The sequence below is a fragment of the Zootermopsis nevadensis genome, unplaced genomic scaffold (genome assembly GCF_977971745.1).
Source record: "Zootermopsis nevadensis isolate Lab colony 2312 unplaced genomic scaffold, Znev_1.0 Znev_ptg000020l, whole genome shotgun sequence".
In the NCBI taxonomy this organism is placed as follows: Eukaryota; Metazoa; Arthropoda; class Insecta; order Blattodea; family Termopsidae; genus Zootermopsis; species Zootermopsis nevadensis.
In genome coordinates this window covers 693,430-711,527 of record NW_028259152.1, presented here as the reverse complement: position 1 = coordinate 711,527, position 18,098 = coordinate 693,430, and the positions used below count along the sequence as shown (strand labels likewise).

At 37.5% G+C, this 18,098-nt stretch overlaps 1 protein-coding gene and 1 long non-coding RNA gene across 6 annotated transcripts in view; both read left to right on the top strand.

Annotated features, from left to right (window-relative positions):
* LOC147873254 (uncharacterized) overlaps positions 1 to 13,965 on the top strand; it is an 81,686-nt gene extending 67,721 nt beyond the window's left edge. Inside the window, exon 4 of one of the 2 annotated variants that reach the window (XR_015535951.1) lies at positions 13,678 to 13,965. This is a non-coding gene — a long non-coding RNA (uncharacterized LOC147873254). The remainder of the gene's footprint in view (positions 1 to 13,677) is intronic. The other variant, XR_015535952.1, reaches the window with a different exon arrangement.
* Positions 13,966 to 14,117: 152 nt separating this feature from the next.
* Positions 14,118 to 18,098, top strand: part of Ddr (discoidin domain-containing receptor 2) — a 140,632-nt gene continuing 136,651 nt past the window's right edge. For all 4 annotated transcript variants that reach the window (XM_087351861.1, XM_087351860.1, XM_087351859.1 and 1 more), the window contains exon 1: positions 14,118 to 14,774. In XM_087351861.1, coding sequence (XP_087207987.1) covers positions 14,618 to 14,774 — 157 coding nt within the window. In that variant the 5' untranslated portion in view covers positions 14,118 to 14,617. The remainder of the gene's footprint in view (positions 14,775 to 18,098) is intronic.

Genomic DNA, 18,098 nt, shown 5'->3' with positions numbered 1-18,098 from the left:
GGCATTCATCAGTCAGAAATTCAAAATAACAAAATATGTAACTGAAAAACTTTCCCTGAAAAGCATCGAAGCAAAGTGCATGAACCTGTCCAACTTACAACAAAAGAGGTGTTCAAGTTCCAGGATAAAGGGGTGTCCAAGATATAGGGTATTGTGGACACGTAAAATTATAGGATATTCGCCGGTTCCAATTAAAAGTGTCCAATATAAAGGGGTGTCCAGGATATAGGGGTGTCCAACTAGAGGGGTTTTACTTTATATTTATTATTCAAGTCATATACACAAACTTTTAAATTTTGATGTTAAAATTTAAAATTTAAAATTGATATTCTGCGCCATTCATCGTTATCTCGATGTTACAATGTTGCGCTTTAATACTTCTACATGTCTCGATGTCATAACATCATCTTCAGGTTTTTATATTTAAAACTATTCTATATTTATTAATGCAAGCTTTCCGTTGATTGTAGATTGTAGATTACAGATTACTATTGTGGGTGTTTTCTTGATCTTCTTATTATTTTGCATATTATGTTGCATATTATGTTAGTTGTTCATTATTCTGTGAAATTATTAACAATATAATTAACATTTGAGTTTTAATATTATTTATATGAAAATGAGTTTGGATATTGTGATAAAAATTCATGTAAAAGTAAGAACATAATAACATACCATGAGATTGATGTGCAGTGTGTCCCCGTCTGATCAGGTGAATGTCAGTTAACATCAAAATTTAAAAGTTTGTGTATATGACTTGAATAATAAATATATATGTGAATTATAAACACAAACATGACGCATCAAAACTATAAATTTATTGAATGAGTTGGGTGGATGGTTAAATTCGTAAAATATGTTGCCGCATGATTTATTTCTTATGTAAAATTATTAAAGTTGTTAATATCACTAGGATTAAAGTGTGCCAGACGTTTATAGAAACTGTAAACGTCCATAAAATATATAGTTCAACTAGGTAGTGTAGAATATTTAGAAGGTGGAACGTCAAGTGATTTGCGATTACCTTATTTAGTCCGTATATTAATGGGCTCAGTTTTCAATTTTGAAACTTCGGTGCCTATGATATTAGGGAGTAATTGCTGCAAGTTGTAAGGACTTGGTACGCCATTATTAACGTCAGTGTTACTTGAATTAGTCCCTTGGTTTAATTCCAGTTTAGAATTTGAAACTTAGCATGTTTCACACCTCGTTGATTCTTACATCATCTTGTAACATGAAAAGAAAATTTAGGTTCCGCTACTTAAATGCAAATGATACGAAACTTAAATAGCATCCACAAAGATCAGGTGTTACATACTTAACGTAAAACGTTCTGAGTCAATTTGACATTTTAAAATGTGATTTCGTGCTAGCCAGTTACGTCATTAAACTTGTTACAGAAGAAACGATGAACGTTTCTGCTCTGCGTCTTTGCTTTTACAGGACTACGTATGAGACACTTGTTACAGCAGATAAGGAAAAAAATATGAACCGATTGTACAAAAAGTATCACGTATTGTCCAGCAAAGCTTCCGTAGTTTGTGACGTATACATTACCAAGAGTATCAAACTGGATAGTCCACTGATGCGCGCAGATTTCATGTTGTTAAGGCCAGCTGCGACGAGACTGTAGCATCAGACAGCACGATACGAGATCAAATCTTCCCCCCGATTTCGTCATTATAACGCTCCTATATATCGAACCTTTATTACGAAGTCTAGTACAGAAATAGAACTTGGGTTGTTTATATTAGACATATATCACAAATACTTCAAACTTTGAATAAATGTAAATGTCGTGCCGTGTTCACAAATTTGTTTCAAGACAAGAATTTTGATTATTTTTAGAAAATTTGTTTTTAAAAAATTCCTGTGATGTTAGTTGAAAGCAGCAGGCACAAAGTGACAGGATTGGGCCTATACATACAGCCGCGTCATTTTAGTCATTTGATCCAACGTCTTTAGGTGCTAACTAACAATCAAACTAACAACATGAATGAAAAAAAATATCAGAATTTCGAATCACAAATTTCGGGGAAAGAAACTTCTGAATTCCGGTAACATGCGTTTGGTTTCGTGTGTAATTAAATGAAGATGGAAGCAGTATATTCCTCGAAACATTGGTGTCCGCTTACAGCTCCGCACAGCGGTACCTCGACTCTCGTGCGTTTCCTAAGAATCTGGTAGCCGCGGCTCTGGGATTGCAGCCACCTCAGAACTACGGCCCAGCGAGTCTTGCTGGTTCTGAAGTTCGTCACATGAATTTACATATCACGTAAGATTCTGCGAGTTGAATTTGGTATTCTTCTCGTCCTCTTTACTCACCATGAACCTCGAAAAGTTGAAGGTTTTCATCTTCAGCGCCGCTGTCTCTGCCATTCTCTTCCACTTGGGGATGCACACACAAAAGTTACCCCGTCTTTCTGTTGTTTAGCTGTTGTTTTATTTTAGAAAATGGAAATTTCTCTCTTGAGAAAATGTTCTAGGTGATGAGGGCGTGACAGTTTAATGGTAGAGGAAAGACACCTCCTGGCTTCCCTCTTTCTCTGTCGACCAGAGTCTCTCGGCTTGTTGTTTTTCTTCTTCTTCTTCTTAGCATTCACCCCATTATGTACTTCAGAAAACAAAAGCACAGAAAGGGAAGAAGTCCTATTGTGTTGATTGAAACTTCACTAAGTGTAAATAAAAAAAAATAATAAAAAATAAAAAATAAGTACGGGAGGTTGAGCGATGATTCTTCAGAATATAGCAATATTAACTCTCTTTTTTAATTTACAGTCGACGTGGTTATTTGTAAGTTGGAACAAAAAAAATGTATTTTCTTTCAAACAAAGGAAACATTAAAATTTGTTAAGTATTGTTTTGTAGTCCATACTGAAATTATCTTCATAGGATTAATTTGTGATTTTACTTCATACGGTTACTAGCAAAGTGAACGAAGGTTTACTGCGGGGAAATTCCACAGACGCTTACATTTTTTTATCAATCTTTCTTCGCCCGAAACATTATAGGCATGATCAATAGACAGGAATCGTTGAATACAGCAGGTAAAATTATTATCCATAAATTATACAATATTTGTTTTCATAGTATCGTATACAATAAATTTGTTTGAAAGTTATTCGTCAGGATTTTACCCATTCCTTCTTTATGAATGTAATTCGGGCCCGTTCTTTCTCGTCAGGTTAATTGCTGCATAAATTTGTTGTATTCGAAAACGAATATGGAAAAATCGCATAAAACTACGTAACTGAAATTCTTATGCCTGTGAATAAAATATTATAATTAATAAACGTGAGTCGCATACATTGGCGGCATTCTGATATGCTGCAGGTTAATAATATTAAAATGTAATAAGTTTACAAGGAAAAATAAACTCTTTTATTGACAGTAGTCAAACGAGCGATCTCAGACACACCGGTGGCTGAGAGACGGTAACATGAAGTTCGAAGTACGCACTAGCAGTTTCTGTCTCGACTTCTAGACGCCATCGATTGTAAGACGTACCCTTAATTCAGTAACATGATTTTTTTTTTAAAAAAAGTCTCGAAATCGATACTTAGAAGGAACCCGATTTAAGAAAATGTAAAATGTGTGAAAAATTGCGTCTTAAAATCATGTCCATATTGGTTTAGGCTAAAATGAACAGAATCACCACAAGCTTTCCTTTCCGCGCTATGCTCGTGATGTCTAATCATCGGGTTCGACAAACTGCCTTATCATCGTTCGTACCTCTGACCCCTCACTGATGAGTCGGAAAATTAAATTAGAAAGCAAAAGTGCTCAGGAAAGGTCAACCCAAAGACTGATTTATGACGTACCGTATGTTGTCCTGAAGGTTCGTTTGACTTGATTTGGAATTCTCAGTCGGCGTCGGTTTGCCAGCGTCTTGTAGAATGTCACTCGTATGCTCTTCTACGCTAAACATAGTGTATTTTGCTGGCGTCCTTTCCCCAGAATTGTGTCTTGTGTAATCCCGAGACCTCTCTTGGTTAGTTTTGGAATTCCAAGAGTCGTCGTCAAAATACGTAAAGCTGTGTCACCATTTGAGGGAAGCCAAGGCCAAACTTAAAAGGGTTATAATAATTTATTCACCGTCTATACACAAACTTAAAATGTTGTTAAAATTTACTTAAAATTACATAAAATTACAACATTTTTTAGAATTAGATCTTGATACATTTCACATTTGACGACATGTTTCGGTGTATTACACCATCATCAGGTCAATCAATTTAAAAACAGTTTTTAAATTGAATTTAAAAACAGTTTTTAAATTGATTGACCCGATGATGGTGTAATACACCGAAACATGTCGTCAAATGTGAAATGTATCAAGATCTAATTCTAAAAAATGTTGTAATTTTATGTAATTTTAAGTAAATTTTAACAACATTTTAAGTTTGTGTATAGACGGTGAATAAATTATTATATTGATTAAACACAAACATGACGCAGTTAAGATATAAATTAAAAGGGTTGTAGCGCTACAGGAAGAAGAAGAAGAAGAAGAAGAAGAAGATACCTCCATTTCTCCACACGTCTTATGCACGCGGTGCTTTGACTTACCGTATCCTAACGCGCCCTCTAAAATGGCTACAGATTTGGAAGAGGTACGACATTTCAGACAAAATATGTACCAGCGTCGCGAGTGTAAAATTTATCAGCGAAGGTGTGTGAAGAGGAACTAAGTGGATGTCTTGAAACCCACGTTACGCTGCAATAATTTTTACCTGACATTCCCTGTTATAAAAAAAAATGTTCCTGAAGAATCATCAGTCATTCCAGGAGACTCGAAAACTACATCTGACAGGTTCCACCATAAAGGAATCTTGTGTTCTGCTCCTATGACAAAAGTGGTTCCTGTCTGGTCCCTACCCCCGCTGTGCTTGATGCGTGGGGGGGCCCCTTGAATGTGCCCCTCGCTCGGTGACTCCCAACGGTGTGGTGCAGAAGACCAGCTGTCAGCACAAAAGACTGTGACCGGAACGATTTATGATCCAGAAGTACGGAATGGGCCTCTGATCTCCGACATAGGTCCTTCTCAAATAAGTGTTTTCTTTGCTGGTCTGGTCTTGAAGCCAGCCTTCTTCATCCACCTTTCCATTTTAAGGTGTTCAATACCCTTCAGTCAGGTTTTCCGATTAAAATTTTGTAAACATGCCACATATATTGATGCATACTACACGCCCTGCCAATCTTATCACCCTTGCTTTGATCACCGTAATGAAATGAGGTGCAGAGTACAAAATAAAAAGCTCCATGTTAAACCAATACAATTTTTCGTAGCCTTACATCAGTTCATTTGTCTTAGGTTGAGATATTATTTTCATCTCTCAAATAATCTCATCTTATGTGAATTTTGAGTTTCTTATATGATTCTGCATTCATGTTTTGTCGTCATCTGAAAAATATATTTATTCTCCTTTATTTCGCACAGGATCTCATTGTAGTTGCATCCAAACGCTACATTTCCAATCGACATAATGACAGAAATTTTACTGTAAGAGGTGTTAAATTTGATCTTTTAAAATTTCCATATGCTGCCTATTCAGTGAAAGCCCATTGTATATAATTTATTACTGTCATTTTGATTCATGTTCGCGACACTGCAAATGGCAGGAAACTTGTTGCTTGCTGCTCGCAGTTTCTGTACTGACGAATACATAGTTAAGCTGCCTAGCTTCAGTTGTGCCACACAGAAAAGAGACTAGCTTAGCCTGGATGCTACAACAATGACTGGAATTTTCCTTGTTTTCCTAAAAAAAAAAAAAATTCCCTGCAAATTCCATAACGGCGTATTAAAATAGATGCCTTATCGAGACTGGAATGTACTCCATGAAGTTACGCCACGGACACATAATGACGAAGGCAACATACAGTCTCTCCGAACAGAATTAAAATGTTTTATACATTAGTAGCACATTGTCGTGTCAGTAACTTGCAATTGTTTCTTAGTCTTCGCATGAAATCTTTTTATTCTTACCTTCATAACATTTTTGAATTGTTAAATAATACTTTTATTGGATTTCTTTTAAAAATCTGCCACCGAAATAACGTCTGGACCGTTTATGAAAACACTACAAGTAACAAATACACCTATCAGGGAACATAAAGGCTTGGGTGTTTCTTCACTTCCTAGTGATTGTTTGCTTATCAAGAATAACTTTGTTCCATGAAATTAATTAGTGGGTTGGTTAACGCTGAAGAATGCTGACTGACTCACTGACGCTAATTGGTTTAAACTTCATCACAGGACTGTCCTTGCCCGCAGCTGTAAACCGTTTTGTTTAAATTCTAGAATGCTGCTGTTCTGATTTCTTGCTGCTTACGTTTCGTGTATAGGATTAGCATGTCTACCGATAACTTGGACAGGTCGGCTAGAGCGTGAGGACTTTATATTAGCAGCCCTGTCTTACCCATAGACGACATGCTTCCGTTCTTGTACCGTTCGTGAGAGAGGCTGTCACGCAACGCCCAAGAGACCTTGGTTTCGTTTTATGTGTTGCATTGACTTAAACTTGGAGATAAGAAATAGTGTGACCACTTCACCTCTTGCTGTTGTACGAGGGTGGGAAAAACTGTGAACACGAGAGATTTTACTGTCGTAATGGGCAATATCTTTTGTTTTCATTGCTGCCATGGATGTTAAAAGATTGGCGTCATTGTCTCGACTGTGTGAAGAGAGAAAGATGACTGGTTTCTAAAGTACTGTAAATTTTGTTCCGTCATTTCCCTGTCCTCTTCTTTTGTGAAGAAGGGACCATCAGCTGTGGTGAATCATGAGAAATGATCTTTTTGTTCTTTTGACCATCCCGCCTTTCCCATCTTTTCTTTTCATGTGAGAACCGACATTCTCCCCTGGGTCGTTATTATCGGGCGCTGTAATGAATGCCTCTTCTACGGGATTATGGCCTACAAACTTATGCAGCATTCCAATGCCGGAGTAGTACAGTTTCCCGCCTCATGATGTCTCGGGCCTCTTTTGCACTGCTGTATGCGTGATCAGTAAGCTTTAACTGCATTCAAATGGCGAACTCTGAACTGCCTTCACCGTCCCCTTATTTTGAAAATCAGCGAAGTTACCATTACAACATTTCGTTTGCTTTTATAGTAAATGTAGATGATTTACAAACTGAAGTTCCTGTAAAATTGATTCCGTGTGAGATTTGTGCTGAAAATATTAGTTAGGAGAATTTAATTTTAGAGAATATTTTGAAAAGTAATTTAAACTTTTATACTTAAGACTACGTAGACTAGCTTAGTATGACCCGGGAATGAACATTTTTCGTCTTGAAAAATAGTATAATTTATTTCAGCGTTGTTTTTTAAACTTCTGTTGAAAGTACAGATTTATAAAACTTATTTATGAAATAAATTGAATACGAAAACATCTTCGCGGGGACTGAAGCCGGATTCTTGCCAAACGCGCAGTCACAAATCCGAACGTGTGTCGCCACCGTCAGAACATAATTCCTGTTTTCCGTCCCTGACAAAGGAAGCAATCTTAAAGTCAAGTGTGACGAATATTGACTATTTTTAGGAGTGGGTTGATTCAGGAAGCAACTACGCTAATTATATTAATGTTTGCCCTTTAATCAAAAACTCTTGTCTTCAAATACAAAATTAATGTAGCAAAAAGATTTTCATGTTGCGCCAAATCGTTCGGGGCACTGAGATTTGCAATAGTTTTTCTAATTAATGGATTAATTAAAATTGCTGTATTGTAGTTGGACTCTTAATGTATAAGAAACCAACCCGTTAGACGTTACACAAAAGAAAATCAACAGTGTCGTTCACTTATAATATATACGTGTTATTAAACCGTACTTACAGCAATGCATGAAGACGTACTTCCACGCTGGCTCAGAATGAATGAGTGTCTCCGAGAAGAGAAAACCTGGTACAACAACGTGACTGTGTCGTCATCCATTGTTTTTGCGTGCCCCGTGATAAATTATTATAACGGAGTCGCCATGTCTGAAACGTATCAACTCGAGCACGAGTCAATAATTATTTCAGTGCTTGCATAAACTGAAAATATATCATTTTGTCCACGAACAGCCAACGCATTTGGCCGCTACATCCACAAATTTCATACATATGCATGAAGCACACAGGGGTTTGACAACATGATGTTAGTTCTGTAATTTCCCTGGCAATATTCAGTCTTAAAAGAAACACTAAAAAGTTATAAAACTGATGGAGAGCTGAAGTTTCTGTAGCTCATGTTAGAACTGTTGTGAGACTGCTCAGGTTTTTTTTTAAAACTCCTGTTTGCAGGTCGAGTCGATTCTCCGCTCATACAGACAGTACTAAGAAGTCTACATGTTCGTGTTTCGAATTATAAACTACAACTTTGGTATGTGTTTATTTGTGTAGTCTTTCAAACGGAAGATGAAAATGCCATGGAAAAGTACGACTATTACATAAACTGGCGAGGCTAGTTCGTAATTCGTGTAGATTTTTGAAGTTGTGGGTTCAAATACCAGTTTTCATCTTGAAACACGACAGTTCAAAAGTATGTTGCTTTACACTTTTTCCAAATGATTGTATTTATGGGGTTTTGTAATGTGTGATTCACAGAGTAAAAAAGTTTTTAAACATTTTTATTAATTTTATATTTGTAGTGGGGGCATACTGGGTTTTCTTTGAGGTAGGAACTGAATTTTCAAATATTATTTGTATTTTTATTTACGTCTGTCCATCCCATTGACCCCTGGCTTCGAGTCCAGAGTCATGTTTGCTGTATTCTTTTTATAATTTATTTAAGAAACAGGTTTTAACTGTTAGTTTCGTAGCGTGTACTGTGATTATTAGATTATCGTGAATCATGAAGCAGCCTGTCTTCACCTCCTTCAGTGCTTTTAACCTCAACATCTTGAGAAAAATCACGGAAAGTATTTCAGCTATCTCTCAAATTTGCCTCCTTCGATGCACTGACTTGATATATTGTAAAAAATAGTTAAATAAACGTTGTGACACCTAAAATAATTAACTCTCGTGCAAAGCAGGATTTGAGGTTCTCACTGCGGAAATACCGAAGATGGCCGTCTTCTGGATTGTAGCGCCGTGTATTCTAGTAGAAGTTTACCTACGTTTCAGAGGTCCTTGCTGCCTACATTATCAGAATTAGATCAAAATAAGCTGCTCCTCGGTTTGCGCTGCAGTCGTACAAGAGCAGATATGTCGTACTGTATAAGAACTCAAAATCCTGTTCTATTTGTTTTGTTTTGCTACTGAGTTACTGTGCGTATAAATTTCAGTCTTGGCTACTGTATTTCTGTGACATCCCTGTACCGTACATTTCTGGCTGGTATCAAGCACCACTGGTGGTCGGCGAGTATTTATTGATCGCTCATATGACGCTGCTAATAAAATTGTCATGCATGTTCTGAACGTAGCCACACAACTCACTCCCTCGTGTCACCTGCTAGTGGTTTTTTTTTGGGAGGGGGGGCATGCTCGGACTTCTTTTCTCTCAGACGTGTCGACAATCGGTTGCAAAGATCTTTCAGCGGAAAAAGTTATGCCTACGCAGCAGGGGAAGAAGCGATGGTCCATGTTAATACACAACAATCAAATTCCTGCTGTGAACATAAAATTTTCCAACCTAGCCACTTTTCTGGTTGTAAAAGGACAACCGAATGATTCTATCTGATGGATGATGTTAGTTTCGATATTCAGTGATGGAATTTATCGATGGAGGCGTATACGATAGTCAGATCCGTCTAACGGAATTCATTTGCAGGGTAAAATTTCTTTTTACACATATTAACGTGTCTGAAATAGGTTAAAATACGTAAATATACTGCGATTCTTACATGCTACTAAAATTATCTCGAATTGTTCTCCTCCCCCCCCCCCCCCCCCCCCACAAGAAAAAAGCTTAAATCAAAGGCAATCCGAAATTCAGTTCGGTGTTTTTGGTATCCACGAAGATTTGCAACTTTTCCAAGAAGTCATAAGAATTTTAAAATATATGTAAAACATAATCAGATATAAAATATTAAGTAATATTATAAGTGGCTCTGGATTATGATCATTAAGAAAATGGAAAATATTAAATAGGGCTCACTTATATTTCCTCGGGGTTTTTCCTTCCTGGATTAAAATTACGTAATTTATAAGCCTATTAGTTCTTGGACTGGTGCATAGACACAGAAGTACTTTACACTATGATGGAACATAACATTTGCCAACTCTTTAAAATCGTAATTGTGTTTTAGATATTTTGTATCAAGTCTCTAAAAATGAATAACAGTTTTCGGGCTCCACTATGTTTCTCTTATGTTACGCTCGTTGAATTTTAACGGGCATTTTCCGCTAGTAATATGCTTCCTTGTAAATTACATATCTTGCAATGTATACTGCGTTATGAGACAAGTAGGTTTCAAGAGTTATTTTCGACTCGAATTGCAGACTCAGTTTAGTTATATGAATAGGGTAAAGTGGATGCAGTCCAAATCGTTACTCAAGATTAGACGAAGAAAGATGGTCACATGACTATTGACACATCTAGGAAAGTTACTGCAATGGACGCAAGGGAGTCATCACTCACTTGTGTATAATAGCAAGGAACACGGCTGAGCAAGTTCGTTACAACTGTCTTAAGTAACATTGGTGTAAGAACTTCGTGAACTGCTGTTTTTTTTAAAAAATTCTGAGCCACAAAGAATGTGAACCTGGCGCAGTTTAGGAAAACAAAAGTGTTAACCTTAAGAAACTGAGAAATTCCAAGAACAAAAACGTGAAGATATTATGAAACACTGGGAACATAAGCTTAAAGAATCTGTGAAAAGCGAATAACTTCAACCATATCATCCCCAATGGAAACTGCATGTACCACCAACTTATGTAAAAAGCTCTGTTATTCCAGAGTATTTTAATGTATTTATGATTTTCTCTGTAAACAGCTAATATTTCCTTAAACGGCGTTGACAGATTGATCTTTGAAATAGTGATGTTTTGTTTTTTCTAAGCGGTACGAACCGGATTTTTATATACTACTCATATTACCGTGAACCGCCCAACTTTACCCACTTCCGAAAGTGTTACCTTTCCCTCAACCTAACTTTACCTGAAGGACGAACGGGTTCAGCATGGGATAGTATGTCTCACTACTTTTCTCTCATTTTATCCTCCTTCTGTGTTTTGTCCTCAGAACGTTAAATTGTTTGCTTATTCTAGCCTTCTTAGGACGAAGAATTTCCCTATGAACTATGTTTCCACACTTTTTTAATTTAATATTCCCTCGAAGTAAAACTGATAAATTGTAAATGAAGAAATCTGAATTTCGTGATTCAAGGATACTGAGGAATATTAATTGAGGTCCGCAAAATACGAAGGAAGGCGCTGGAGAACCTTCCCCATCGCGTGTATAGGTCTCTTGTTGTGAGGCAGAGGACGGCGTCAGAAGTCCTTGTAACATCTGCAGTGACTCGTTGTCCCGCCATTTTGGCTCATTCTCCCGTAGAAAGAAAATAACATTCAAGCGTGCTTGAAGAGAGGCAGAGTGTGATTTTGGACACTGGACTCCGCTTGGCGAACTATAACAGTCCCTCTTTGGCATTTCTCGCTGGATATCTGTAGTGGATGAACCGGCTATAAGGGTCTGAAACACCGGACATGCTGACGGGGAGAAGGGATAATCTGGGATGTAGCATAGTTATAAAACACATTCTCACCCGCTTATTGTTACTGAGGATGGAGACTCATCTTGTCACGACAACCGCTACACTGAAAGTTTGCGGGGTAATTTAGGTTTCACTCTACCACAGCCACTACCTCTCTCCTCCCCCCCTGCTAGGACAAAGCTGCCATACGGAGTGCTCACAGCGCTTTCAATTAACCGTTGCAATAGTAATGTGTGCTGTCCTTAATAAGTCCGGTCCGAGGTTGTTGCGTTGTTAGTCTACCTCCAACTTCACTAATAACGAGGGACATTTGCATACGTAGAGAGTCTGTGGTAAAAAAATAGACAAATTCAGATATTACATGTGATAAGTTATGTTTAGTTTGGGTTCATAGGATCAATAAGGATTTTGTTAGAAGAGATTCCTTAAAACGCATAGAAGCCTACTATGAATTTCAGTTCTGAGCTGTTTATACTTGCTCTAAATTACGTTAGTAATATTCGTAATTAACGGAACTTTGTTACTGGTAGTGACGAGCCTGAAACCTAGTAGAGATCAATGCCAACACTGTTAGCAAATGTTGTTTCTGAACAGTGTCTGTGAACGATGTTGACAGACATTCGGTGTCCATACCAAAACTTTATTTCAAGAAACATTTAGCGTGTCAAGCAGTTAATTAGTTAGGTGGTTAATGTGATTTTTATAAACTTTTGACGTGACATTAGTAATATATCAGCGTATATAGCGTTGAAAGTATGATATTAAAATGAGATATATTTTAGGGACTACAACAGCACACTTAAGCTTTTCACGAAGACAAACTTGTTGCTTAGCAATGTATCCGGTAAGCAAAACTTTATGAGAATAGATTCATCCGTGCAAAGTAATATTTAACTTGTCATTCACAGACAGTTGGAGTTTACAACATTATTTATTGTAGTATTTTAAAATTAACCTATGAAAATATACCAGAAAAAAAATCAGAAAATTATTGCTTTTATACGGTTTGAAAATATTGTGTTCTGAGTATTCGGCCATTTAGCAAAGATTAATCCTTTTAATAAATTTAGATAATTACTTTGTGTTAAATATTTTATGGTAATTGAATTCAGTCACAAAGCACGCATAATTTATGTTTAATTTCTAATATTTAGGAGGACACAGTGCTACATTCTACAGGCTGTTTTTTTTTCCAGAATAAACAACAATTTCGAATCAACATTTATGTGATTGTAAAATATACTGTTAGAATTAATTTTCGTGCCTTAAAGATATATGAGAGCAACGGCAGTGTTATTAATAAAATTATTGGTTACGTTGTTGAAAGCACTTGAAATATACGAACATTTGTTTTAAACCGTTGTATGTATAGGCTATTACGAGGAAAATTTGTTTTGCTGTTTGTCTCTGCCCCTGACGTTTTCGAATTATGCCAGAATGTAAATATCTTCTGCGTGAGCGCTCGACAGTCCTGATTTACGGTTATGCAGTGCAGCCTATCCATTTACTATTGCAGTGTAATTCCTGACTCTATTAGCAACATTATATCCTAATTGGAGAATTTAGGTAATTGTATTCAGTAAAACGCAGAGATCTTTCAAGCTGTATGCCTACCACGAGTTTCAGCAATTGATAGGTTGTGATGAAATAAAATTAAAATCTGAGACAACCCTGTGAAAATATTTAGTTGTGGAATTACGAAAGCGTCCGTGCTTTAAATTTAACAAAAACAATTTACGTAACAGAATAAATACATTTTTCAGCCCATCTGAAATATTTCCGAAAAATATTACATTAATTCTTAGCTTTCTTAGATACACAGGAAAAACTATTTTCATAAATCTATTTAACTACACTTTTATTTAATTAAACTTTATATAATTATCAAAGATGGCGTTATGCGCAGTTTAATTTAAAATTTGTTCCCCCCATCTGGCTACAGTATTTCTCCCCATCACAAATTTTCGGTCCTAGAATGTTGTTCACAGTTTCCGAATAGTGTATGTACGTTTGACTCACAAGTCGTTTGCCTTTGTTCCAGGAGACTGTTGTCCTCTTCGTACGAGCACCATTAACGATATGTACGAGGATCCTCAACACCACAGTAACCCGATGGCCTCTGTGGCGTGATCCCAAACGTTTCCACAAGACAGTGGAGACGCACAGTAGACATGTTACTTCATCTAGAAAAGCTTCATCAAAGCTCTGCATCCCGGCACTTCAGAATATTCGACACAACACCACCACAGCACCATAACCAGCTGACAGGACTTGTTTACGAGAATTCCTTCAACTTCTTCCACTCCGATCTGCTTCGGTGTAAAATCAACTTTACATGATGGTTCTTGGCCATACGTTCTCCGTTTAGAAACCCCATTTCTGTGCTCCCATGAGGGCTCTTTCAGACATCAAAGACCCTAAGTACGGTTAATTCAGTACAGCTGTAGGATGAAAAGACATTTTGATATGCACTACGTGTGGTTCACCGAAGCTGGCTGCCTAAATCCGAGGGCTTTTAATAGAACATTCTACTGACTAGAACTTGTTAAACTTTAATACTGTATAACGAACTAATATAATTTTACTGAGACGAGTGTCACATAGAAAAGCGAGGTAACTTGTTAGTTTGTGCGGTGTTAGGGAACTTGATGTTGACAAGTGGATCTTGAAAATTGTGCGTGTGTGCTTTGATGTCTGTAGGTAAAGTTTTCGACGTGGAAACTGAATACGGTAGTACCACTATTAAAACAACGACCTGTTCTTTTAAATTTTATCGAGTTAAGTGTAACGTAACAGTACAGAAGTAGTTTCGTAACTTCTTCCGTGTGGATTTCATTTCCGCTGCTACAAGCCTGCGTGCGGAACATTATTGGCGCGTGAATCGGATAGAATTCACATTTATTTATACGTTGTTTTTATACGTTAAGTGTGTGCGTACGTATGAGACGTGCGTGAGTTGCCATGAAGCCTGGTGCGTGATAATGACGGTGGTTGCCATGCCTACCAACATAGCAACAACAACGACTGCGACCACAACTTCTACCACCACAACAACATGGACTCTGTTCATGGTCTCCTTGTACTACTTTGTCACCATCCTGCTTATTCGTGACCTGAGATGTCACGCCCTTGAACTGGGTAAGTCTGAGGTGTAATCTTGATTAGTGTTAGACTGATTCTGTAGTTTGCCATCAAAACTGTTCGTGAGATTTAAGGTTTAAACAGAGGTGAAGGTTTAGATATCTGTCGTCTTGGCAGTAACGTCGTTGTATTTCTAGGCATATATAAAGTTTTTGGAAGAATACACTGCTTCCACCTTCATCCCTGAAGATGGACGCAGTATGTTCCTCTGAAACGTTTTATTTATTCACAAGAAGGGCATCAAAATATCTATGTAAGACTTGAGGTTCCCACAGCGGTGAGTATGAAGATTTCCGTCTTCTGGGTTGTTGCGCTGTGTAGTCTGGTCGATGTTAACCAACGTTTCAGAGGTCATACTGCCTCCGTCATCAGGGCGATAAATATCATCGACCAGACTACACAGCGCAACAACCCAGAAGACGGAAATCTTCATCAAAATATCTGTTTGTTTTGTAAGGCAGAATGTGAAGAAACTTTATTTTATGGCCGAAAAATTTGCTTTCTCTAATTCTACATTAAATAGTTTAAATCATTACATGTTAAATGGCATGTCTGATGTACTTGTCACAAATATTTTACGCTAATTGGCCAAATAGTTGTTAGTGTCACGTACCTTTAACGAAAGAACCTTACCGGAAGATACTAGTTGGAGTTATGCTTATTTTTATGTGATTTAACATCGTTAATGCAGTCAGTATAAATTACACTACCAAATTATCTTTTATAATATATCTTAGTAGAGAAAGTGATGTATCTTTTTACAGCAAAGGTGACACCTTTTATAGAGTCGTATTAAGAATGAACTTACGGCCGGAAATGTAGAGGCTTCTGACGATGTCCTCTGCTACCTAATTAATATTTCTAAATGGGATGCTTAAGGCACATCTTTACATTAGGAAATATTTATTTTAAGTCTGAAGGCCTCTGACGATGCTGCGTTATAATATATGAATTTGTTCTTTTAGACTTTGGCCGTTGTCTGAACTGTAAAATAATAAATCTACAACGTTTTGGACGCTAAATTCTGCTTCCGTCTTCAGGTAAAAAATGAGAAAAAAAACAGCCTATCTGTTTGCCGCCCCCCCCCCCAATTTTTCTAGCCTGAGATCTGGTGTAATTTATTCTATTTTAAGCAACGAACTTATAGTTATAATTTCTTACATCTTCTAGGAGCAGTGCTGCAAAAACCAGCTTTGAGGATTGTATGATTATTGAATTTTCTACCCTGTACTTAATAAATATGGCTCTTTTTTCTACCTTTTATACGTCAATATAATAATAACATTCACTGTTGGCCTCCTCTACTTGAGATAGGATACGTCCACGTCAGTGTCAAACTGTAACGTGTGTTCCCTTTTGTGCCCTGACTGTCATATCTAGTTCTCATACATTTTTACCGTCGTTTTATATACTTCTTGTGACTTGTGCGTCTCGTTTTTTTAGGTGTTCTTCACGCTCTAGCGCGAGCGAAGAACACCTCATGTTTCCGTCCATTTGTGACAAAAATACTTTAACCAAACTCAGAGATGGTATGGGTGTCTCGGAAGCCTCTAGAAATGATATTCGTTGTACGCGTCGGTAAGGACGACTGCATCTTTGTCTCTTATTTCCTGTTTCCCTCAGCGTCCCACAACTCAATTATGCAGAGCTACTCTGAAGGGGCGAAGATACCTCTCTGCTTCGCTTGCAACCCTCCTGGAGTGACCAAGTAGTGGGTTCTGCTCTGTACGGGTCCGGTCTGTGTTATTAACCTCAATGCAATTTCGTTCCTCCAGTGGGCATGCACTAGATAGCTGAAGGCGCTTCAACGCTACGGCGTGGTTTGACTTCGTGTACCTGCAAGACTGCTTCGACTGCCCTGACTACTTGACAGTAGAAGGCTTTTTATATATTTTATATATATTATAAATATATTTATACATTTCTGTGTTGTACAGAGAAATATGTAATTATTTTCTCAGAAATTCTTCCAGTTTCGATATCGAAAACTCAATGATGACCATCTATTAGGTTTTAAATTATTTAAATAGGCGATATGCATGTGAATGACGAGAAAATAATATAAAATGATAGTCGGAAAACCTGGAAGGAGATAACATTTGAAAGACTTAGACGCAGATGGGATGATAATGTCAAATTATGTATTTAAATAAATGTGGTGTGGGAATGTGGACTGGATACATCAGACTCTTCATACGGACCAGGGGTGGTCTTCTATAGAAACGGTAATAAGCCTTCTTGTTTCACAAAAGAAGGAAATATCTTGACTAGGTGAATGACTGTTGGCTTCTCAAGAAAGGGTTAGTTCAATGGAGTTGGTTGGTCATGCAGGAACTGAGGAAGGCCTGGAGCTTTGGCTTACAAACGGTAGACTGACTTTGCATCCCATCTTCTCCGATAGTGTTCACGTGTTTCCTCCTCTTGAGACTACCACAGAATCTACTGTCTTGTGTCTCCCAAGTGGTCACGCATGGGGAGGGGATTTCAGCTCACAAGGATAATCCAATTTGTTTTGCAAGCACCAAGGAGAATCTTTCTCATCGGACCAACCCTGGAGGTACGTTGTAGGCCTACCGAGTAATCTAACAGAAAATAAAATCTGTGGATTGGATACGAGAGGAAAATTTCACAGTAAGCGATTAACAACACATCTCCAGTCCTGTTGCAGGATTTGAGCTGGTAGTAGTTCCACCTGACACAGAGAGTTATGGAAGTTGCTTGCGGACTTCTGGGTCAGAGACACTTTGCTACTGCAGGGAAATCGCTGGAGACAATCTTGAACGTCTAAAGTCAAAGTAGGAAACAAAATACAACACGAAGGTGAATTCTGATGGTATTGAATTTGTCAGTGTTCGTTGCTTCGTGGTTTGAGGCTGGTTCAACCAGGAGACAAGCAGATAGACATTCTGTTCTTTTACCATATTTTTACTAGAAGACGGAAAGAAAGGAACACTTCTCAACGTTGAGGTCTCGATAATATTCTACTGGTTAGAAAACATGTATGGTTTTATTTTGAAACCATTGAACACTACTGAATCCGAAATACGTGCTTGTCTCGATTTCTGCAATATTACATCCTTTTGCAGTCATTTTGCACGTATAGCACGTAACACTAATCGCGTGACAAAATTCTCAGATTTTAATAAAAAGTCGAAAAAATTATGTCTTTTGATCCAAAGAAAATACGGAAGTCCATCCGGTCCTGTAATAAATGTAATTTATGACGTTTTGATGATAATCATTTCTCCATTTGTAGGATCTTCATTTCGTAACGCTATTTGAGCAATCTAATCGATACTTCATGTCAGCAGCGAGGTCGGA